This window comes from Vombatus ursinus, unplaced genomic scaffold (assembly GCF_900497805.2).
Source record: "Vombatus ursinus unplaced genomic scaffold, bare-nosed wombat genome assembly UNPS02011369.1, whole genome shotgun sequence".
NCBI classification, from domain to species: Eukaryota; Metazoa; Chordata; class Mammalia; order Diprotodontia; family Vombatidae; genus Vombatus; species Vombatus ursinus.
Window position 1 is genome coordinate 5,005,752 of NW_020951147.1, and position 23,005 is coordinate 5,028,756.

General features: G+C 51.6%; 1 protein-coding gene across 1 annotated transcript in view; it reads right to left on the reverse strand.

Annotated features, from left to right (window-relative positions):
* Window positions 1-17,268: 17,268 nt before the first annotated feature.
* The window catches only part of OVOL1 (ovo like transcriptional repressor 1), a 10,414-nt gene continuing 4,677 nt past the window's right edge, over window positions 17,269-23,005 (reverse strand). The window contains exons 2-4 of the mRNA XM_027856206.1: window positions 21,105-21,322; window positions 19,923-20,112; window positions 17,269-19,553 (exon numbers count right to left, since the gene is read on the reverse strand). Of these exons, the coding sequence (XP_027712007.1) occupies window positions 19,261-19,553; window positions 19,923-20,112; window positions 21,105-21,322 (701 nt within the window). The 3' untranslated portion in view covers window positions 17,269-19,260. The remainder of the gene's footprint in view (window positions 19,554-19,922; window positions 20,113-21,104; window positions 21,323-23,005) is intronic.

Genomic DNA, 23,005 nt, shown 5'->3' on the forward strand with positions numbered 1-23,005 from the left:
GTAGGGAAAGAGGCTCAGTCACAGTCTCTGTGGCCGAAGCCTGCCCAGCAGGCTGCCTCCATGGCTATCTGAGCCCAGATTCTGTTCTTTGCTCTAGCCAGTTTAGGTCAAAAACCTCCAAGGCCAGCCCCCATTCTGTTCCCAGGCTCTCTGGGGCACCAAGTGAGTTTTAAGGACTACACTTAATATGAACAAAGGAGAAGGTGATAGACAGGAGTGGAAAGGGATGGAATGAGAGGGGAAAGCCTAGACTGGGCAAAAGAAGAGGTAGCGAGAAACTGGATAGGAATAGAGGAAGTAAAGAGATAATCCTCTGTTCCACTCCTGGGGCAAGGGGGGCCAAGAGAGGGTGACGAGGAGATCCGGAACCAGAAGGCAGAAGGCAGGGGTACGCATGGCGGCCTGAGTCCGAAGCAATCACGGTGGCCTCCACTCCTTGGGACACTTTGTCCTATGCTGGATGGAGATCCGAATCATCTTCCACTTAGGAAAATAGCTGCCAGCCAGTTAGCGAGGAGAGGTGGAAGGACTTGGTGATTCACCCCATGTTTGTCTCCACCACTTAGAAGTCATTACTTCCCCCTCTGTCTCGTGGAGGGTGGGGACCCACCTAACCAGAGTGACAGCTTGGCCTCTTCTGGCTCTGCTGATGACAGATGACATGCCGTGGCATCTTCACCCCACCCACCTCAGCCTCCAAGCCTTTTGCAAAGAGAGCAGTAAACAAGTGATGGGGTCACAGACCTGTCCATGTGGGGTTCCCCCTAGTATAGTTCCTACACAATATGTATCTGGGGGAGCCCCTCTCAAGAGCCCCTGCCCCAAAGGAGACAGTGTTGACCATGGGGAACTATTCTTTGGGGCTACAGTCCAAATAATTCCAATGATTACTAGGGTTTCCAGAAAAATCAAATTATTTCATGGAATCCTGAAGTCCTGGAGCCAGAAGGCCCCTCCGAGAGCATTGATTTCAATACAACCTGAGCAGAAAGTCCGTTGACAAATGGTTATTCAACCCCCCCTTTGAAGACCTCCACTGATGGGAAGCTCATTACTTTGCGAATTCCACTTTTGGACAGTTTGGATGGTTAGGATGTTATCCTTATCCTGGCCCTCTAGGGCCAAGTAAAACTCGGCTTCTCCCTCTTTCATACGGCAGTCCCTCAGACATTGAAGATAGCCGTCACAGTCTAAAGAGGCTCAAAACCACCAGATTGTACTGTCTGACATTTATATCTCTCCATCCATAACCCGTGGGGTTATCTGAGAGACTTCATTAACTGCTCTGCCGAGATCTAGGTCCTTTGTGTCTACGGTGTTTCTGTCGGAACGGGAAATGCAGTTCATTTGACATGACTCGCTCTTGATGAACCGAGTGGTCGCTGTCTCCCTTTCTGAATGCTCCAAATCCCTCCCTTTAGTGGTGCATTCTAGAACGTTGCCAGGAACTGAAGTCAAGCTCAATGGCTTCTAATTTGGAGAATCCACCTTCTGGCCCATCTCCAGCCCCCTCGTCCATAGATCTTTGGAAACCATCCAGTGCCACCAGCCAGTCGCCTTGGGAGAAGGAAATAATGGGTTACTCTCATCAGAGTAACTTTGCTCTGCAAAGGTGACCATTGATGATTTGGCCCAAGGACCCACACCTTGGAGCAGGCCTGGCCTTCCCCATAGCGGGTGCCGCTGAGCAACTGAATTCCGTGATGTCGAGCTAGTGAAGGGAGACAGCCTCTCCGGGCCTGTTCCTGGCTGTTCCATGGTTGATTCCCAAGGGGATTCCCAGCTTCCCAGGTTGATTGATTCCCAGGTTCTGCTTCACTAGCTTGGTCAGGTCACTTCCCCTTTATGTGCCTCAGTTTACTCAGCTGTCAAATGGGAATAATGGTGCTTTCATGGCTTGCATGCCTCACATGCCATTGGCTAGGAAGGCATTTTGTTGACAGTCACAAGCCCTAGAAATAGAGCGCATGGTGATTAAATGACTTTAATGGTAGGGCTAGCAAGGGTTTGTCTAGAGGGTGGCAAGATGGCAAGGAGAATGGCAAACACACTTTAATAGGTTAAGTGGAAGAATCCAGGAGGTTTGTCTTGGGGGAGACCTAAGTCCCCAAAGGCTCTTGTGGGGTAATCGATCTGCCTCAGCCGGGACTGGGGGCTGATGGCAGGAAAAGCTCCCGGTCCAGATAGAGGAGGAGAGGTCCCCTGACCCCCAGCTCGGCTGGAGCCTATAGAGGGCAGGGGTAGAACACCAGCAGAGTACTGAGCCATCCCGGGGGCAGGCTTGATGCCCCTAGACGGCATGGTGTCCCTAGCTCTCGGGACCCTCTTCTCTTTCTGCTCGTTTGCCTTCATCAAATCCAGGCTGGTCGCTCCCCTATCTCAGCCCCAGGATCCTAAACAAATACGGGTCCAGGTTCTCCCGGCTCTCCTTCACCCAGCAGCCTGAGGCTGGTCTGGAGAGGAATCCTCTCCTCTCTTCAGTCCTGATCCTGCGGGGGCTGCTGGGGAAGACGCCTCATTTGCCGCTGGGGCCTCATCCCCAACTGCTCAGTACTCTCCTGGTGTTTTATCCTGGCCCTTCCAGGGCACAGGGGAAAACTGGACTCCTCTGAGGCCCAGCGGGGGTACTCAGCCACACACACACACACACACACACACACACACACACACACACACACACCCCTTCCTGCTCCTCCCATTTTTCTGTGTTGAGTTGGTGCAAACTACTTTGTCCAGGCTGTAGACTGTAAGCTCTTTGAAGGCAGGGACTCTTGTCACCTTCATTTCTGAGTCCCTGTCACCTGGGATGGGGCCTGGTCCATGGCAGGGACTGCTCAGGGTTGTCTGAGGGAGCTCCTTCACTCGTCAGGCCGAGGGTGGAGGGATGGTGAAGCAAGGGTGAGCGTTGGTGTCCAGGGCCGGGCTCCCAGAAGAAGCGCCAGGCTTCCGAACTTGGACAACATGTTTTCTTGTTGGGCCTTGCGTGAGCCCAACCCTCCCTCCCCTTCCGGAGTGCCAGGTGGGGCCCGCTTCTTTTGCCCTGTTATTACCGCTGGCAGAGGGAGAGCCAGGCAGGTTTGTTTGTGCCCCGGGGAAGGAGGGACTCAAGTCATTCCAGTTCCCCTGGTCCTGCTCATCCTCTGGGGGGGGGGGGGGGGAAGCCGCTGGGGCCTGTTACCTGGAGTCCCCCCAGGGAGGGGCTGTCAGGAGCCGGCTGAACTGGAGCAGCAGAGAAGGCTGAGGGCGGCGCTTCTGGTCCTGGCCAACATCATCACTGGGTTTGGAAAGACGGGCCTGTGGGGAGGAGGTCAACGGAGGCGGGATGGGCTTTTAGAGTCTGATTCATCCCCAGGTTGTGTGGACCTAGAACCTCTTCTCCTGATCCAGCTCCAGCAGCATGGTCTCAGGTGTGCTGTCCTCCTGCGGCCTGCCCCCATCTCCCCTCGCTTCCTTTCAGAACTTTTATAGGTAATGAACATTGGGCCTGGAGTGGGGCAGGCTTCCCATAGCAAAAGCTGTGCCTGTCTTCCAAGACTGTCTCCCTCCTTTAGTCTGAATCTCTGTCCCACATCTCTTTCACAGCAGAAACTCTTAGAGAATTTCAAGGTCCGTTTTTCTCTCCCTCCATCTCTCTTCTCTCTCCTCCATCTCTCTTCTCTCTCTCTCTCTCCCCTCTCCCCCTCTGTCTCTTTCTGTCTCCATCTCATTGTCTCTCTCTTTTCTATTTAAAGCTACCAAGTTCAAGAATAGCACTTAAACATTTTTTTTCAACAAATATCCCCTTGTGTTCAGTGAGACTGCAATCTCTGCTACGGTCTGTGGGATTGTCCTGAGGCTGAAAAGCTTCTCCATTTGCACTGAGTTTATAACACTGATTGCTCCTAAGCCTGGGCATTTGTCTCAAGGGAGGTATGCAGCTCCCTGAAATCTCACAGCCCAGCAGTGACGCTCGGTGGCAGTTGGGACCTGCTGGCATCACACAAATGTTTTCAAATGGAGCTTAGAAGGTACTGCCACAGTGATCCTAATGGATGGTGACCATCCTAATGGATAGTCTGAGCAAGAGGGTGAGCCTCCTGGTGCCAAAAGACCAGCCCTTTTTCTGGCTCTTCTGTGATCTGTGTGCCTGGGTCACTCTTTCCCTCTCTCTGTGCTTGTACCTCAGTTTCCTCATCTGTAAAATGTGGGCATTGGACTGGCCCTTCTGATTCCTTGCCATAAATCAAGGAGAAACAAGCCAGAAGGAAGAAGTGTTTGTAGAAACCGGTGAGGAAGGCTTGGGAATGGACAGCTGACTGAGGAAGGACGTTTCCTCATTTCTCACAGAGCTGCCTCCTCCAGCTTGTCTTCTGGGACCATTGTCCAGGCTGCTCCCATTTCTATCGTGCTTGGGTCCAGGATCAATTTTTAAAGCTATCATCTGATTTATTTCCCCCCACATTTGAGAGATTGGATGGGCAGGGTTTATTCTCTCCTGTTTTACATCGAGGAAAACTGAGGCACCAAGAAAAGGCCATCCTTCACTTCCTGGTCAGGGAAACATGCAGATTGGATTCACCAAGTCACAAAATCCCTACATTTGACTCTCTGTTTTCTATTGGAGCCCCTAGAGGGGTAGTAACAGGTCATTCAGGCTAATTAAGTTGTGGTATATGAATGTAATGGAATACTACTGTGCCATAAGAAATGATGAGCAGGCAGACTTCAGAAAAACCTGGGAAGACTCATATGGTCTGATGCTGAGTGAAGTGAACAGAACCAGGAGAACGTTGTACACAGTTAACAGCCACCTTGTGTGATGACTGACTTTCATAGACTTAACCCTTCTCAGCAATGCACAGATCTAAGACAAATCCAAAAGACTCATGATGGAAAATGCTAACCACATCCAGAGAAAAACTGTGGAGTCTGAATGCAGATCGAAGCAGACTGTTTGCTCTTTTTTTTTCTTTCTCCTGGTTTTCCTCTTTTGTTCTTATTCTTCTTTCACAACATGACTAATGTGGAAATATGTTAATATGATTGTACATGTAGAGCCTATGTCAGATTGCATGCTGTCTTGGGGAAGGGGGAAGGGGAAGGGGAGGGAGAAAAAAATTTGGAACTCAAAATCTTACAAAAGTGAATGTTGAAAACTATCTTTACATGTAATTGGAAAAAATAAAATACTTTCAAGTGGGGGAGGGGGGCGGAGAAAAAACCAGATGATTCAAATCCTGGCATCACAGACTCCTAGATTTGCGAGGGAAAGCGTTTCATCTAGTTCCACTCATACCAGAAGGAACCCCCACCATCACATGCCTGACAAGGAGCCTCCCGGCCTCTGCTTGCAGACCTCCAGGGACCGAGGTACCCTTCTTTCTGCAGGTAGCCCTCCGCTCCCCTTTCGGGGAGTTCACATGGCAAGAAGGTTTCTTGGAATGGAGCTGAAATGTGCCCCTTTGTGAACTGGCCCCTCGCTCGCGGTTCTGCCCTCTCTGGTCTCCTCCATCCCTCCCCGGGAGCGTCCTTCAAAGCTGCTCCCACATCCCCCAGAGTCTCCTCCTTGCCAGCTCCTTCAACACCAGAAGGAACAGGAGCATCGGATGACGTCAAAATAGTAATAATTCCGCTCTGAAATAAACTTTTCATCTGGCTCCCTTTCATTTGCTTTGCCTCGGATGCCACGGCTGCTTGTTTGTCCTCTAACTGACCCTTCCGTGCCACGGACCCCAGGCCCTCCCTGGGCCACGCTGCCCTCCTCGGGCCTCTCTCCAACTTCTCAATGTCCTTCTTAAACCATGGCGCCCCAATGAAGGCCATTTCCCTTTATTTAGCCCTTACGAGGTGCTAGGCACTGGGCTAAGGGCAGGAAATACAAGCCCTGCCCTCAAGGAGTTTACAATCCGATAGAGGAAGCCAGCATACATGCACAAGGAAAGGGAAAAGGTGCAGCTGGGAGAAGAGCCTCAGTTTCCTCCTTAAATGGTGGTTTGGGGAGGAGCCGCCTCCCCTGGAGGAGTAGAGGTGGCTGCAAGTGTGTGAATTCCAAGTCTGGAGTAAGGAGTCAAGATGGCCAGGGCGGTCCAGAGTGCTTCCTGGAGAAGAGCTACCAACTCCAGATGAGGTCTGACGGAGTCAGAGCCAGGGAGACGACGACCACAGCAATGACTGCAAACTGGGCCCCTCTTAATGCAGCCCACGCTCCCTCAGCCTTCTCGGCTGCCACTTCCCACTACTGACTCATGTTGAGCTTGTTGTCCACTAAGACCCTCAGATTTTTTTTTTCGGAGTAACTGCTGGCTATTCCTGCCTCCCCCATCTTGCACTTCTAGGATGTACATTTGCCTCACTGTGTATGCAGTGGTGTCATCCTAATACTCCTTTGAGGTGAGGTAGGCATTAGCACCTTTTTACAGATCGCGAAAAGAAGGCTTAGACGAAATGACTTGACCAATAAGCACACAGGCCTGGTTCTAGAACACTGACAACTCGGTGAGCTTTTCTGTTACACCATGTTTCCCCAAATCACAGAATCAGAAGGCCCTCAGAAGTGGCCCTCTAGTCCCACCCAGATCTGAATAAGAATGGCAACTACAATACACTATCAGCCTTTCCTTGGAGACCTTCTATGATGGGGAGCTCACTGCCATCCAGGGCAGCCTTGGGATGGCTCTAAATGTTTGAATTGTTAAAAATACTAAGCTGAAATGTGTCTCTGCAACTTTCCCCTTACTCCTAGGTCTGCCCTTTGAAGCCAAGTCAAACAAGGCTAAATTCCTCTTTTTTTGGCAAGGCAATTGGGGTTAAGTGACCTGCCCAGGGTCATACAGCTAGTAAGTATAAAGGGTCTGAGGCTGGATTTGAATTCAGATCCTTCTGACTCCAGGGCTGGTGTTCTATCCATTGTGCCCCCTAGCTGCCCCAAGGTTAACTCCTCTCCTAATCAAATCATGATCCCGAGGCCCTTTCCCAGTCTTCTTGCCTTCCTATGGACTCTCCTGATCCAGAGTGTGGGGCCCAGTCCTACAGATGGCACCTGAGCAGGGAGGGCAGCCGCAGGGCTCATCCCCCTCAGTCCGGAGCTCTACGCCCCTCCCGAGGCAGCCCAGAATCTCATCAGCCCCTTGGCCTCCCAGTCATTCTGAGGGCTTGGAGTTCAGGAAGGCCCCACCTCCCTTCAGAGCTCCCCTGCCGCACAGCCCCCGACCCAATCTTGTACTTTTTTTAACCCAAGTATAAGACTACATTTAGTCCCATTGAATTTCATGTGATTAGATTTGGCCTAACATTCTAACGGGCAGCTGGGGGCGCCACAGTGGATAGAGCGCTAGGCTTGGAGTCAGGAAGACTCATCCTCCAGAGTTTAAATCTGGCTTCACACACTTACCAGCTGTGTGACCCTGGGTAAGTCACTTCACCCTGTTTGCCTCAGTTTCCTCATCTGTAAAATGGGCTAGAGAAGGAAATGACAAAGCACTCCAGTATCTTTGCCGAGAAAACCCCACATAGGTTCAGGCAGTCAGACAGGACAGCGCAACAGCATTCTAACCTGTAGACAGGATCTTGACACCATAAAGTGTGTTAGCTCTACCTTCAGCTTTGTGTCACCAGAAAATCTGATAAGCACATCATCTGTATCTTTCTCCAATTATCAAACAGCTGAAAAGCCCAGATCTCTGGGGCACTCCACTGGAGACCTTCCTGTCTTTACAATGAACAGGTAAATGGCCAGATCCAAATGCACCAGACTGCATTGTCTTCCAGCTTAAGGCCCTCCAACTTTTTCAAAAGAATAACGTGATTAAGTGCTTTGCAAAATCTAGGAAAACTGTGTGACAGCATTCTCCCCATTGAAAAATAACCCTCTTTAAAAAAAAAAAAAAAAAGGGAAATGAGGTTTGTTTTGTTCTCCATAAGAAGCCAGGGTGGAGGGGAGGGTGCCCTGGAGACTTCCCCTAAAGACTTCACCTTGTCTAGGTGGAGCTCAAACACAGAGACATTGAAATGTAAAGGGAGACCTTCAGATGCAAAGGAGACATTCTCCAGCACAGCCCTCCCTCACTTAAATCCAATTTGCTTGCCCTTGGTGGCATCACCTCCCTGATGGCATGGTCCTCTGGGAGAACCGAAGGACAAACGAAGGACAAAACCGTCCAAGAAAGTGTCTGAGAATTGAAAAGTTCAGTTGCACATGAAGAGGCCAGACTAGGTCGGACCAAATCCTGGGGCCTTTTCTCAATCCTCTTCTTTCCTGACCTCTCTGCTGCCTTTTGGCCCTGCCTGTCACCTTCTCCTCCCCTCCCCCTCTTCTCTCTAGGTTTGGGGGGCCCTCCGCCTGCCCCCGGTTCTCCTCCAGCCTTTCTGACCGCTCCTTCTCAGCTCCCTTTGTGGGATCATCCAGATCATAGTCGTCCCTCAGAGGTGAGGGTCCCCTCCCTTCCCTCTCTCTCTGCTACTTCACTCGCTGATCTCATCAACTCCCCCCTAATGATTCTCAGACCTGCTTATCCAGCTCCGACCTCTCTGTGACATCTCCAACCGCCCGTTAGACATCTGGAAGTGGAAGTCTCATAGAAAGCTGAAACTCAGCGCACCAAAGACAAAACTCTTCCCTTCTGAGCTGGCCCATTGCCAGGGCTCCACCGTCCTCCTGGTCCTCCAGACTGACCTCGCCGTGCTCTGGACTCTTCACGCTTTTGTCCCCCATGCCCGGCCTTCTGCCGAGTCTGTCGTCTCCTTTGTGCTCAATCGCTTCAGTTGTGTCTGACTCTTCATAACCCATTGGGGGTTCTCTTGGCAGAGAAACCGGAGGGGTTGGCCATTTCCTTCTCCAGCTCTTTTTACAGATGAGGAAACTGAGGCACGCAGGGGCAAGTGACTTGCCCAGCGTCACACAGCTGGTAAGGGTCCGCCCGAGGCCAGATTCCACTCAGGTCTTCCTGACTCCAGGCCCCACACACACTCGTATCCACTGTGCCACCGAGCATCTCTCTTCCATGGTCCCTCCTCTCCTCTGCCAGTGTCACCAGTCTGGTGCCTCCTGGTGAATCTGCCTGCCATAGGTCCGTCCCCCTCCAGTCCATCCTCAAGTTCACTGTCAAGGTGGTCTTCCTGGAGGGCGGCTCCGACCACATCAGCTTCCTGGCATCCGTTGTTCTTCATTTTCTTGAAGAGGACCCAAATGCCGTCACGATGTCAGGGTCAAGGCACAGTGTGTCTGACTATGGCTGACCAGACCAATATGAGTTTGGAAGTCTCTACCACAGGTCAGGCACAAATAGTTCTCATGAATATTTGGAGTGAGATGTCTCTAAATTTGCACATCTCACGTTTCTTTTGCACTACTGCGATTCTGCTTTGCTCATAGCACCTTCTTTGATGAGGGCACGCCATGCGGGGCAGTCCTGTGCCAGTGTCTCCCATGTCACACAATCGATTGCAGAGTTCTTCAGAGAGACTTTGACAGTGTCCTTGTATCACTTCTTCTGACTTCTATGTGAGCACCTGCCTTGTGGGAGTTCTCTGCAGGCAAAGTGTACTTTGGCATTCAAGCAACCTGGCCAGCTCATGAGAGCTGCGCTCTCTGCATAGAGTTTGAATGTTTGGCAGTTTGGTTTGAGAAAGGACCTCGGTGTCTGGTACCTTATCTTGCCAGGTGATCTTCAGGATCTTGCTAGGACAATCCACATGGAAGTGATTCAGCTTCCTGGCATGGCGCTGGTACACTGTCCAGGTTTCACAGGCACACAACAACGAGGTCAGCACAACGGCTCTGTGGATCTTCGGTTTGGTTGGCAGTTTAATATCTCTTCTCTCCCACACTTTCCTTTGGAGCCTCCCAAATGTTGAACTAGCTCTAGCAATGGTTACCATTAATCTCATTATCAATGTGTACATCCCTGCAAAGTATACTCCCAAAGTAAGTGAACACAAGATTTAAAATTTCTCCATTTGCTGTAGCTAATGGTTCCATGTATGGATAGCATGGAGCTGACTGGTAGAGAACCTCTGTTTTCTCGGTGTTAATTGTCAGGCCAAAATTAGCACAAGCTGCAGACAACTGATCCACTCTGAAGCTGCTTCAGAGGCTGCATTGAATGCACAATCATCTGCAAATGAAAAGTCATGCACCATCTCTCCCTCCACTTTGGTCTTGGCTTACAGTCTTTTCAAGTTAAATAATTTACGGTCTGTGCAGTAGCTGACCTTGATCCCATTTTCATCCTCATTTCTGAAAACATCATGCTAAAAAGCATAGGAGCAAGCACAGAGCCTTGCTTCACTCCATTAGGGACTGGGGAGGCATGAGAGCATCGTCCGTTATCTAGAACGCAGGCAAGTATGCTGTGGTGGAACAGGCACATGATACTGATGAACTTTTCCCCGCAACCAAATATTGCCATGATCTTCCACAAACCCCCATGACTGGCAGCCTCAAAGAACGTGGTACATGGAATGACTGATGCTTAAGGACAACATAAAATCCAGTAGACCCACAAGATGAAGTGCTCTTGTTTCTTGTTTCAAGAGAACCCAACAAGTATCACATCCAAATAGCAGCCCCCAGTGAAATAGGCTGTCGAGTGAAGCCCAGATTACCGAAATCAGAGCAGAATATATTTTTCTGGAGTGGCCACAGTGAAGGGGGAGCGTTGTGAAGCTGGTATAGGTTTTGCAATGAAAACTAATCTAGTCAACAAGCTTATATGCCTCTCAAAAGGTGTGAGTGACAAGCTCGTGACAATGCAATTGCTACTTGTAGGAAAGTGCCATGCCACCATCATCACTGCCTATACTCCCAACATAATGAACCCTGATGAGGTCAAAGAAAAGTTTTATGAAGACCTCCATGAAGGGGCAGGGTAGGGGTGTCTTCTCATCTCTCTTTAGTCAAGTCCCACTTATCTTTATAATTTTGTTACATTAATTTTTGATTGTTGATGTCATTGTTTCCTGTTCATTCCCATTGTTGTAGTTACTGCATATTTTTTTTTTTGGTTCTGCTGACTTCCCTCTGCATCAGTTAATGTAGATTTTTCCATACTTCTCTGTATCCATCATCCACATCATTTCTTTATTTTTTTATTAAGAACAGTTAGTGAGTGCTAAAAATTAGATTTTTAAAAACGTTTTATTCACATGTTTTGTTTTTGCTTTTTTTTTTGTTTGTTTTTACTCAAAAAATATTTTGGGATTATCCTCTGTTATTGTTGTTGTTGTTCAGTTGTGCCCAATTCTTTATGACCCCACATTTGGGGTTTTCTTGGCAAAGATACTAGAGTAGTTTGCCATTTCCTTCTCCAGCTTATTTTACAGATGAGGAACTGAGGCAAACAGGGTAGAGTGACTTGCCCAGGGTCACACAGCTAGTAAGTGTCTGAGGTCAGATTGGAACTCAGGAAAATGAGTCTACCTGACTCCAAGCCCAGTGCTCTATCCACTGTGCCACTTAGCTGCCCCACACACATTTCTTATGGCACAGTAATGTTCTATTGCATTCATGTACCACAATTCGTTTAGCCATTCTCCAACTGATGGGTATCTACCTTGTTTTCGATTCTCAGCTATCACAAAAAATGCTACTACAAATATATTTGAGTCTATGGGGACTTTTGTCTTATCAATGGCTTCCCTGGGGTTTCTTATCAATGGGGCCTTTGTTGGCGCAGTAAGAGAATTTCTGGTTCAAACATTTCAGTGACATTTTAATCACTTTCTTTGCATAATTCCAAAATAGTTGTACTACTTCACAGCTCCACCAACAATGTATTAGCCTGCCTGCCTTCCCACAACCCTTCCTGCGTTGACTGTTGCAGTTTTTTGTCATTTGTGCCGATTTCCGGTGTGAGGTGAAGCCTTAAGGTGGTTTTGGTTTGCATTTGTTTGTCCTATTGCTAGTGATTTGAAGCATTCTTTTATGTGGTTGTGAATACTTTGCAATTCTATCTTCCGGAACTCTTAGTTCATAGCCATTCATGTATTGAGGAATAGCTATCAATTTTATATTTAATAATTGTTTGTGTATTTTGGATACCAAACCCTCATCAGAGAAATTTGATACAAAGATTTTTTTTTTTTTTCCATCTGACCACTTCCCTTCTTATTACAAATGCTTGAACACCGTCTGGGCAGAAGCCTGTCAGCTTCCAGTTGCCTCTTCTGCTGTAGACACAGTATAATGAACCTTCATAATTCATCATTTTAGGGTGGCCTTGTTTCCCCTGCTTCTCTTCCCCTCACCCCTGATCCCCTCTTCTCATGTAATATTCCTTCCCTCTTTTTCCCCTTCAGCTAGATACAGATATAGACACAGTGAGTCTATTCCTTAGTTTTGAAATTTCATTTTTTTCTGCCTCTTTCCAAAATCCAAAAAATATATCTCTCACTCTCTTCATTATCCATCTTTTCTGTTTATTCTAGACCCTTGTTCTCTGATTCATGACCCCTAGAATTATCTGGTCCCTCCTTTTTCTCTGTATTCTTCATGCAATCAAGACTTCCAAAGTATCCGTGCTGGGCTGTCCCCTCTAGGTGCCTTCCAACACTGCCTTATAGGGCTTGCCCCATGGATCCCCTCTTTCATTTCCAGAATAAGCCAATGATTGCAGGTGTCAGAAAGGACACTGTCCCCTGGTAGGGGCCCTCCGCCACCAGGTCCCTGATTATGCAGCCCACCATTGATCATACCCTCATTTGTTAACCTTTTTTTCTTTTCTTCTTTTTTTCTTTAATTTTCTTTATTTTTTGTTACGTTTTAAGCTCCAAACTGTCTCCCTCCGTCCTTCCTCATTCTGCACTAGAGAAGACCACCATTTGACACAGAGATGGACAGGGATGTTATCTATCTATTTATATGTAAAACCATACCATGCACACCTCTATTGATCAGTTGTTTCTCTAGAGGTGATAGCATCCTCCTGCATAGGTCCTTTACAGTTGATTTGAGTATATATAATACTCGGAATAGCTTAGTCATTCACAGTTGTCCTTTGAACAATCCCGCTGTTACTGCATACGATGTTCTCTTGGTTCTGCTCGTTTCACTTTTCATTATTTCATGCAAGTCTTTCTATGTTTTCTTAAATCACCGAGCTCATCATTTCTTACAGCACAGTAGTATTCCATCCGAATCATATACCCTAACTTGTCTGGCCATTCCCCAACTGATGAGCATCCCTGAACTTTTTTTCTCCATTTCCCTGGAAAGCTGTTCCTGGTGCCCATTGCCCCCCACAGGACAAGTAGCCTTTTCAAGCACCGAATCCCCCAGGCCTCGTCCAGTGGGAGGTCCCCTCTTCCCTTCATTGACCCTTTCTCTTCACTCATAGGAGCATTCATCAGTGGAACCCCCGCCCCCCTCAAAGTAAGGCCTCCTTCCTTCCCCCTCCCGTTTTTCAATCATTCTCACTTCTCCTCAGCCACTCCCCTGTAGCCTCTTTCTGAGACCACAGAGGTCCCCTTCCCCTCATTGCCAGCCCTTGATTTGAGCCCGGTGCATCACTCCCTCCTCTCTATGCCCCTGCTCCCCTCTCCCCCTTTTGTGCGCCTCCCTGTTGTAATGGAGTCCCACAGAAACAGCAGTCTCCTGTAGGCAGAGGGTCTCCAGCTTCTGAACATAATGCCCCCTTTCCACCCCCTCACTGATGCCTCTATCAGATTTCTGTCCTCATCCCTGTCTCCTTGTGGCCCTTTAGGAAGAAGCCTCCTCCTGATCTCCCTGTTGTCACTGTTGCTGCGGCTGGCCTTGCCCGCTGCGTTCTGTTCACTCTTCCTGCATTTCTGTTGTTTGATGCAAAACCTCTCTTCGGTTCTGGCTTTCTTTCTACAAATGTTTCAAACTCTTCTTTGTTATTGAACGCCCGACATCTTTGGTCCTATACAGTTAAACTCAGATTTGTAGGACAGGTCACCCTGGGCTGCATCCTGAGCTCCTCCTTTTCAGAACATGTTATTCTATTCTCTCCTCCTTTTCTGGTGGCTGCAGAATAGTCTTGCTTTACTCAATTGCCCTTTCCTTTGTATTTAAAGGTCTTTCTCCTGATGGCTTACAGAACTTGTTTTTTTAATTAAATTGTTAAATATAATTACTATAAGTCTTAGAGTTTGCAGCCTTGAATTTTTTTCTGAGGCAATCTGTGAATTCCTTGGAATTTCATTTTCTATGTTTAGAAGTTCTGGATGTTTTCTTCTATTATTTCCTTCATTATGGTATTAAGGGTTTTTGTCCTGTTGCGTTTTTCTGGTAGTCCTTTGATCCTTAGGTTGTCTCTGTCATCCAGTCTTAGAATTCAATGTTTGCTTACATAGTGAGCGTGTTTGTATTTTTTTCTTTTTTGCTTTTTGGTGAGGCAATCAGGGTGAAGTGACTTGCCCAGGGTCACATGGCTAGTGAGTGTTGTGTGTCTGAGGCTGGATTTGAACTCAGGTCCTCCCGACTCCAAGGCCGTAGCTCTACCCACTGTGCCCCCTGGCTGCCCCTCAAGCATGTTTTCTTTCAATGTTCTTGTTTTTTGCTTCTCTTCTTCTAGGTTGTCCCTTAGTTCTTCATCTTCATGTTTCCAATCTATTGTTCGCTCTTTTGTTTCTTTGGTGAGGCTTGCATTGGAACTTCGTGTTTTTCTATTCTGTCCATTATTTTTGCTGTGCAGGCCATAAATTCTGTTCTCATAATTCTCATTTATTCTTTAAATGACTCAAGAACAGTGGCTTGTTGTTCCTATGTTCTCCAGTTCCACGGGGTCCTTTGTCTTAACAAATGCTGGATCATTTCCTACTTTCCTTCTTTCTTCTACTTCTTTTTTTGGGCAGTATTTATTCATAAACGCCTGAATTTGTTTACTATATCTGGAGGCCACGTTTCCTTCTGTTGTTAGTGTCTTTCCTGCTGATTTATCTGTTAATGTTCAAAGTCTTTGAGATTTCTTCTTTCCGATATCGTTGTAGTTTCAGTCTTTCCCCCCCTTATTTTCCTTATCATTCACTTCATGACTTCTTTCCCTCTCTGGTTTCCTTGGGGGTTGAATCTCCAGGAGTCTCAGCCTCCTCCCACCCTGGGCAAGTCGCAGTTCACCAGCCGAGGTCTCTGGTGCAGCTGACTCTTGGGTGGTCAGAACTGGTCCCAGGTGGATCGCCACTCCAGCCCACAACCCCAACACATGGTGTCTGTCCTGGTAACCAGTCCTACCCCTTCTGTTCCTCAGATCTCTATCCCAGCACCAGCATTCGGAACTTTGCAGCATTGGTGCTTGTGGATTGCAGCCCACGGCAGGCTTTTGCTCCTGAAGGGCTGTGGACAAGCTGGCAGTTGAAGCCTGGAGCTAGAGGGGTCTCTAAGGCGCTGGGTAGAGGGAGTGGGGACTAGGGCATAGAAGTGGGTTTTGATATAAGCCTGTTGTGCTCGTAGAGCTCCACTGTCAGCAGTACGGAGGGGTTGAGGGGAAGAGTGCAGAGCCAGCTCAGGGTCATTGAGTGAGAGTTCCTGGGCTTGGGGTTTGTTTTGGATTCTGAGGGTTCTAGACCATGGAGACAGTGATATTGCTTTATCTTTGGTGCATCGTTTTTGTTTTGCAGAGGTCTGAGAGCATGGGGATCAGAGAGAATGTCTAGTCAACCATCTTGTTGTTCACATGACCCAGAAGGCTTGTGCTTAATAAATGTTTATTGACCTTTCGAGCCTCTCTAGTCCCCCTCCCCTTTCCAGCTGCTTGTACGTGCTCCCCAAATTACCTTGTGTTTTCTATATATATTGGGTCTCCCCCAGTAGAATGTTAGATGCAGCTGAGTGGCCTATAGAATTCTTCACTTGGAGTCAGGAAGACCTGAATTTGAATATGACCTCACACACCAGCTGTGTGATCCTGGGCACATCACTTAACCAGTTTGCCTCAGTTTCCTCCATCTGTAAAATGGGCACACTAATAGCACCTCCCTCCCAGGATTGTCATAAAGTGCTTTGTATATAACTGTTGGTTATTAAGTAACCGCTCACCTAGGTCATAAGTGACAGCAGCAGAATTTGCACTCAGTTCCTGGGACTGCCCACTGTGCCACCCTTTCTGAGCAGGTGGTTTCTAGTGTGCCTCGAGAGCCACATGACTTCCCTTTCTGCCTCGATGGCTTTGTGATGTTGTTGTGTGAGATCTCAGTGATACACAGGGCTGTTCCCAGAGTCCTGTCCCAGCCACGGTGCTCATCCCACCCAGAAGCAGTGAAAGCCTCCTTGCACTGTGACATCTGCTGGTTCATCTTGCTTGCCACCCATACTGTGTGGTTGTAGGCATCTGAGGCAGCTGGGCCTGGAGCCAGAAGACCTGAATTCATAGCCTGCCTCACACACTTACTGTGTGACCTTGGGCAAGTCACATCATCTCAGTTTCCTTATCTGTAAAATGGGACAATAATAATAGCATCTGCCTCAGAAGGATGTGGTGAGAATCAAATGATAAACTGTTTGTGGCTCACTTTGCAGACCTTAAAGGGCTAGGTGAGGAGAAGGAGGAGAAGGAGGAAGGAGGATGTTGACTTGCATCCTCTGACTGGCCTAGGGAATCCTGCCAACAGCCAGGAGCCTTATCAGGTCTCCCTCTCTCAGTAAGTTTGAATACCTGTTAATCATCTGTCCTCCCCAACGAGGAGCCTGGGCTAATCTTGGGACAACAGAAAAGATGGCCCAGGTGGGTCTTTCCAGCAGGCGAGGCCTCCAGAGAGAAGGGGGCTTCTCTGGACCAGGCGGTTTCCACAGAGCTTTCATTCTCCCCACCCCCCTACCCCTGAGCCCCTTGTGCCATGCCAGCTTATACATAACGGCATCCTCAGTGCCGCCGGGCTCCGGAGAACATCTGCTCTGCTATGTCCTCTTGGACTGTCCGGGCCTGAAGCTCCCCTTGCCCGATCCATTTCAATATGTGGCTCAGAGGGGAGTGTCCCTGCTGAGGCAGAGACTAGGCTGGGGAGGGGAGGGGGCTGCAGAGCCCAAAGAGGGGCTTGAAGTCCGGAGATCCTGCGGGGTAGTCCCAGTTTTGTCTTTGGCTGTGTGACCCTGGCCAAGGCCTTTCCCCTCTCGGGGCCTTCATGTCCTTATCTATAAAATGGAGTCCTTGAACTCGACGGGCTCCCAGGTCCCGTCCAGCTCTGACATTCTGTGGTTCCGTGATGCCAGGAGAGCTTAGCAATAGTGTGGTGATTGCCTTTCGGCCTTCCTGACCTGAGGGGGCAGGGCAGTGGGGATGGGACTCCCTCAGCAGGAAGGGGTGGCAAGCCCAGGCTAGCAAGACGCACACGGCACCAAAGAGGTCTTAAGATTTTAATAACGAATGGGAAAACCAGTTACAAAATCAAACAGACAACATAGAACCGTGTGTGTAGTGATAAAAACATGTAAACAAACTGAGGCTATTGTGCGGCCACTGGCCCCAGAGACTCCTAGCAGAGGAGGGCCGAAATCCTCGGAAGGTAACCTGGACGCACCAGCACAGGAGCGAGGTGGAGAAAGGTCCTCAGGTGCCCAGCCGGGGTTCTCCTCTCCGGGGCCTCTGCCTGGTCTGGGGGGCAGCCGCGGTGTCGCCTTGTGTCTCGTGAGACTCTCGGGCTGCTCCAGACTGACGACTGATGATCAGTACTCAAGGATGGCCCAGGTGTCCAGGCCTGTTCAACTCTTCGGGTCTGGCCATCAACCAACCCTTTCAGCAAGGTTGGAATTATGTGTGTACTGTCTTTTGGGAGCAGCTCTCTCCCTGGCCACAAATGACGAAAACCCCCAGGGCACTCTGGCCAGCACTCCAGAGTAACCTTCTGGGCCAAAGAGCTGGAGAAGTGTGGACCCTCCCTTATCAGTGCGGAGCACAAATGAATATCCTCTCTAACCTGAGAACTGAGAGGCACATCTCCACTTCGGAAATGGGGAAGGGGTGCTCACAGGTTCAGCTAATGGCCTCCTTTCCCTTTGGTGAACATTCCACCCTGGGAATTTCACTCTTTCCTGTTGTCCTGGGACTGTGTGGAGCCCTCCCCAAAACCGTGGGGCCTGCTGCCCCATCCCCCATCCCCACCAAGGTTCAGACCCTTACATCTGAGCCCATCTATGCTACTTCCTTTCAGGTGCTGAAGGAAATGGTGGATTCCGGGTGACAAAGGCACAATCATTTCATCTTGGCTGCCCCTGGGCAGAGCCAGAAGGAACCTGCCGGAGTGGTGAGTGACCCAAGATGCTATGTGGGTCCATTTAGGAGTGGAGAAGTGAGGAGCAGCCCCAGGAAGCCCTGAGTGGGGTGCTGCAAGGGGACCACGGCAAAGGCCAGGACGGAGCAGCACGTCCTCGAGACAGGAGGCCCTGTGCCTTGTCCAGGCATATTCTGGAGAACAGAAAGAAAGCAGACAGCTGCCTGGGGAGGGGGCCAGGTCCCGGGGCAGACAGGCCCACAGAATACCTGCCCACAGTGATGAGCCCCAAAGGAGGTAGGGATCGAGAACAGCTGGCTAGCTCTGCCCATCTTTGAAAAAGATCTCTATCAGCACCAAAAATATATTAGTATCTGTGCATTGGTCATCTTTCTAAAAAAACCCTAAGGAAAGAAATCAAATGAGCTTGTGCCTTGGGAAGGCCAGTGCGCGCGTGCAGTGGTCTCAGCGTCTCTGGGCGTATGAGTACACAGCAGGGTTGGAGCCACATACCCGCCATCAGCCATTTTTATCAAGTGGCTTTTCTTCAGATAGTCTCGAATGGGAAGTCTTTGTTCAGCCAACAGGCGCTTACCCCTGAGCCCCCAAAACCTGGCGGCTCACGGCTTATCGTCTTCAAGTCTCACTTCAACAAAACCAGAGGGAAACGTGGGAGTGTTTTCTGAAGAAAGTGGGTGGAATCGTCCTCACGCAAAGAAGGCTGGGCCTGCATGGCAAAGCCTTCCACGGAGTGCCCCTGCACCTGGGCAGTGAGGGGCAGCAACTCTGTGCCCGGGGGTCCTTTGCCCAAATGGTTTGGCTGCAGTGGGCTTGGCGCCCTCCCTCCAGGTGGGCAGAGGGCCTGGCCTACCTTGGGGTGTAGAGATGGTGATTGTTTGACAGAAGGATGGTGACTGTGTCTGGGTGGGCCACATCTCTGCTTCCTCCCAGCTTAGAAGGGGCTGGGCCTGCAGGGTGAAGTCCACCATGGAGTGCCCCTGTGCCTGGGCCGGGACAGGTGGTAGCTCTGTGCCTGGGGTGGTCCCTCACCCAAATGCTCTAGCTGCGGTGGGCTTGGCGCCCTCCCTCCAGGTGGGCAGAGGGCCTGGCCCTCCTTGGCGTTTAGAGATGGTGGCTGTTTTGCGGTAGGGTGGTGACTGTCTGCAGGGCGCCAGCTACCTTCTTCGAAGTCTTCCTCAGCAGCGGGCTGTCAGGGTGATGCTCCTTCAGGTGGAGGACGTGGCCCTCCTGGCTGTCGGAGGTGCAGCCGCACTCCTCGCACACGTAGAGTTTGGCCCGCCTCTCTTTGTAGGCATACTTCTGCTGCACCCCGTGGATTTTCTTGAGATGGGATTCGAGGGAGCAGCGCTGGGTGAAGGCTTTGTCACACAAGCTACATTTGTAGGGACGAACACCTGAAGGGAAGAGAGAAGCGGGAGTGACGAGGGGCCCTTCCCCAGAAGCCCTCCAACCTTCCTCTAGCTCGAGTCCACCCCGAATCTTCTCTGCAGAGATGCCTGGCCGAGGGAGGTGGAGAGCAGGGAGCTAGCCCTGCTGTGCCCCCAGCAAGCCTGCCATCTTGGCTCCTCACGTCCCCCCTTTGTCTCTTAGTAAGGAGACTAGTTTCGGGTCAGCCTCGTGTTCTTTCCAACAGCACCAGCTCTGTGCCGTGCTCTGGATGGGCAGTCCTGCGCCCTGTCCCGGTGGATGCCCCGACCCTCCCTGGCCCAGTCTGGTTCGGGGGCTGTTAGCCTGGCAGGCCCCTCGGGGGTCTACCCACTCACCGGTGTGTGTGCGCACGTGTCTTTTGAGGTCAAAGGTATCGTTGAAGCCCTTCCCACAGTAGGTGCAAAGATGTCTCTTGACATCATTGTGGCATTTCATGTGTCGGTTAAGCATGCGCTGGTAGGTAAAGGCCTTGTGGCAGATGTGACAGGTGAAGAGCTCCCCGCTCGGGCCATCTCCCACGGTCACCTGCCCAGGGACAGAGACGTGAGTGACTCCAGACAGAGCCCGAGCCTCAGTTTCTAGCTGGTGCTGTCTGGGGACTGGTCTGGCCCACACCCCTATGCCCTAGGCTCTCCCTCCACACCCTCTCCTGACTGCCCTGGCAGGCTTCCTCCAAAGCTCTGAATGCCCTTGAGCTGGGGGCTCAGGAGTCTGGGCCTTAGCTTTGCTGAGCCCTTTGCCAGCTTCTGAGCAACCCCGCCTAACTGATCACGAGAGCTGGTGCAAAGATGGCGGGGGCAGGAGCCAGAGCGAGCCTGGAGCCTGTGGCCAGTGTCGCCTCCTGGACAAGAGTCCCAGGTGTGTGAAGTGCGCAGCTGCCCCTCAGCCTGTCACTGCTGGGGCCTCCTCTGGCAAAGCCTGGAGGCCGCTCAGGAGGAGGCCTGGGCAGCAGAGCTCAGCTCACTACATCGCCCCTGCCCGCCAGCTCGGGTGGGCCTGCAGAAGCCCTCCCCCCTCCAGGACTCCGTCAGTCAGGCCTCAGTTCCCTCCTCTGTCAAACGGGAAGGTTAGAGCGGACGACAAAGTCAATCCTATCACCCTTCAAGCACAGGGCAGGATGTGATCCAATCCTTTGGAGGCTGTCTGAGAGACAAGGAGGGAGGGGAGCCGTCCGTCGGTCCACATTCCCTGAAGGGACCTCAGCCTTCTGGCCAGATGCCAGGGCTCATGGGCCACAGTCGTCATAAAGCCGGGCACCCCTCCCTCACCCCACCCCCAGGCTGCACAACAGGTGTGTGTGGTTACAGGACCCCAGCTCCAGCGGCCTCTCTGGAGGCCGAGCCTCGCCGCCCTTTGGGGCCTGCAGCTTCTCTGCCCTTTCGGCGGAGGGGGGAGTCTGCCGTCACTGTTCGACTGCCCAGTGTTTCCTCGACTCCCAAGACCAAAGAAGATCCCTAGGTTGGCATTTCCTGGAGGCCGTGCCCCTGAGCTCCCTGAAATTGGCCCAGGCTCCTCACCTTCATCTTGGGCCGCAGAAAGCCATGCTCATGGGGATGAGGGTCAGTCAAGTGGTCCAGGTTTTCTGGCGGCAGCTGCGCCACTGCGCAGGGCCTGGCGGCTGTACTGTAGCCAGACTCCCGAAGACTCATGTCCAGGGCCAGCGGACAGGAAGGAGGTTCGGCCACCGAGGGCTCCAGATCATGGTACGGCTGGGGTGGGCAGAAGCCGAGGCTGACTGTGGACACAAGAGCGAGCGCGGAGCACGTTAGAGCCGAGATCACTGAGACTGCAAACATTCTAGTCTTAGCTTGCCTTCAGTGGGGCAGCTGAGAACCCGGTGCCCAGGGACGAGGGGGCAGGCTCTGCCCCATCCCATCCAGGCTGCCCCATTAGGATAATTGTGGGCGATGCCAGCCAAGCAAGCATCGCAGCCCAGAGACATGCCCGCTGAGCAATTTGTGTCTTAGCGGAACTGGGAGGATTCAACCTTCTCTGCCAATTAGCCGCCATGGCAAACTGCCTGTGTGCCCCACCTGGGCTGGTCCCTCTGGATTCCTGGTGTGGGCCCCACCCCCTTTCATGGTGAAGGCCCAGGCAGGAGCTGGGGGGGCATCTCCCCAGATGCTTGCACCAGCACCCAGGATGGCAGAGGCCTGGCCGTCCCGTGCCATCCGGCTTCTCCTCCCCACCCTGGCACTGCACTCCTCTCAGCCCTTTCCTCCTGGCCTCTGCCACCTCTGGCAAGGGCCCCCCCTCCCTAAAGCCCCTGCCGTGTTCTAGCAAGGCCGGCCCACTGCCACCCACTCCCTGAATTCCTGGGAGGGGGCAGGTGGCTGTGGCCTGGCCAGCCAGGCAAACAGGCTACAGGGGTGGAGCAGGGAGGAGGCCCCGGGCTGCAACAGGTGGATTCACTGTAACAGTCTCCTGGGCTGCCTGCCCAGTCCTTACCCAACCCACCTCCACACCAGGGACCGCTCAGTGTGGCAGAGAGGGCTGGGCTGGGTTCCCCTGGGGCGGTGGCAGTGGCGGTGGAGGTGGTGGCAGCACCGATACCTGGCAGCCCCACGATGGTGCCCCTCCCCTCCCCTCCCTTCCCCGGGGCAGGCAGGGGGCGGGCCGGCTCCCCTCGGGTCCCTGGAGTAGCGGAGGCCAAAGAGTTCCCCCGGCGACATCTCCAGGCAAAGGTTTTCACTCTGGGGGCAAGTACTGGTTGGCTGCTTTTTGTCATACAAGGAAGCGCTTGGCCCTCCATGCACAGCCCACTGCCAGGAAGACTCTGAAGGCTCAAAGCAGAGACTGAGAGGGCCCCACAAAGAAAAGCTGAGGCAGGTCAGGGAGGGCTCAGAAAGGAAGGGAAGACCCTCGCCTGGCCTATGCCAGCCCCGCTTGGGCCTCCCCGCCCCCCAGCTCTGATAGCTCAGGTGCAGGGTGGGGCAGAGGGAGCACAGGAGGCGTCGCCATCCAGCGTGAGCCCTCACCCCAGCTCGGCCAGAACACTAGGATAGGCGTCCCCCAGCCCCTTCAGGAGGCAGGATTCGGCACCGCCTGCCCTGGACCGGTCCCTGGTTTATTGGCAGTGCCCATCTGCCGTCGGGAGCACAGCCGCCCTGGGGGCTGCAAGTAAAGGGGGTGGATTCCTGAAGCTCGGGCCCACAGGGAGCCCTGCGCCGGTCCCCAAGGTTGGGGGGGGCTTCCAAGACATGGTGAGCTTTGTGGGTGCTGACTACAGGCACGGGAGGCCTTGTGGGTTTGGGGGTGAGATGCCGCTGCCCGCCTGCTGTTTCTGGAGCCCCAGGAGGCTGGACAAGTCCTCTCTCTCTGTGATTCATCTGGGCCCTAGGTCTCCACTCAGGAGGAAGTCGGGCTCCCTCGGCTAGGCCGGTGGCCAAACTCTGTTTACCCACTCCTTGAGGCCAGG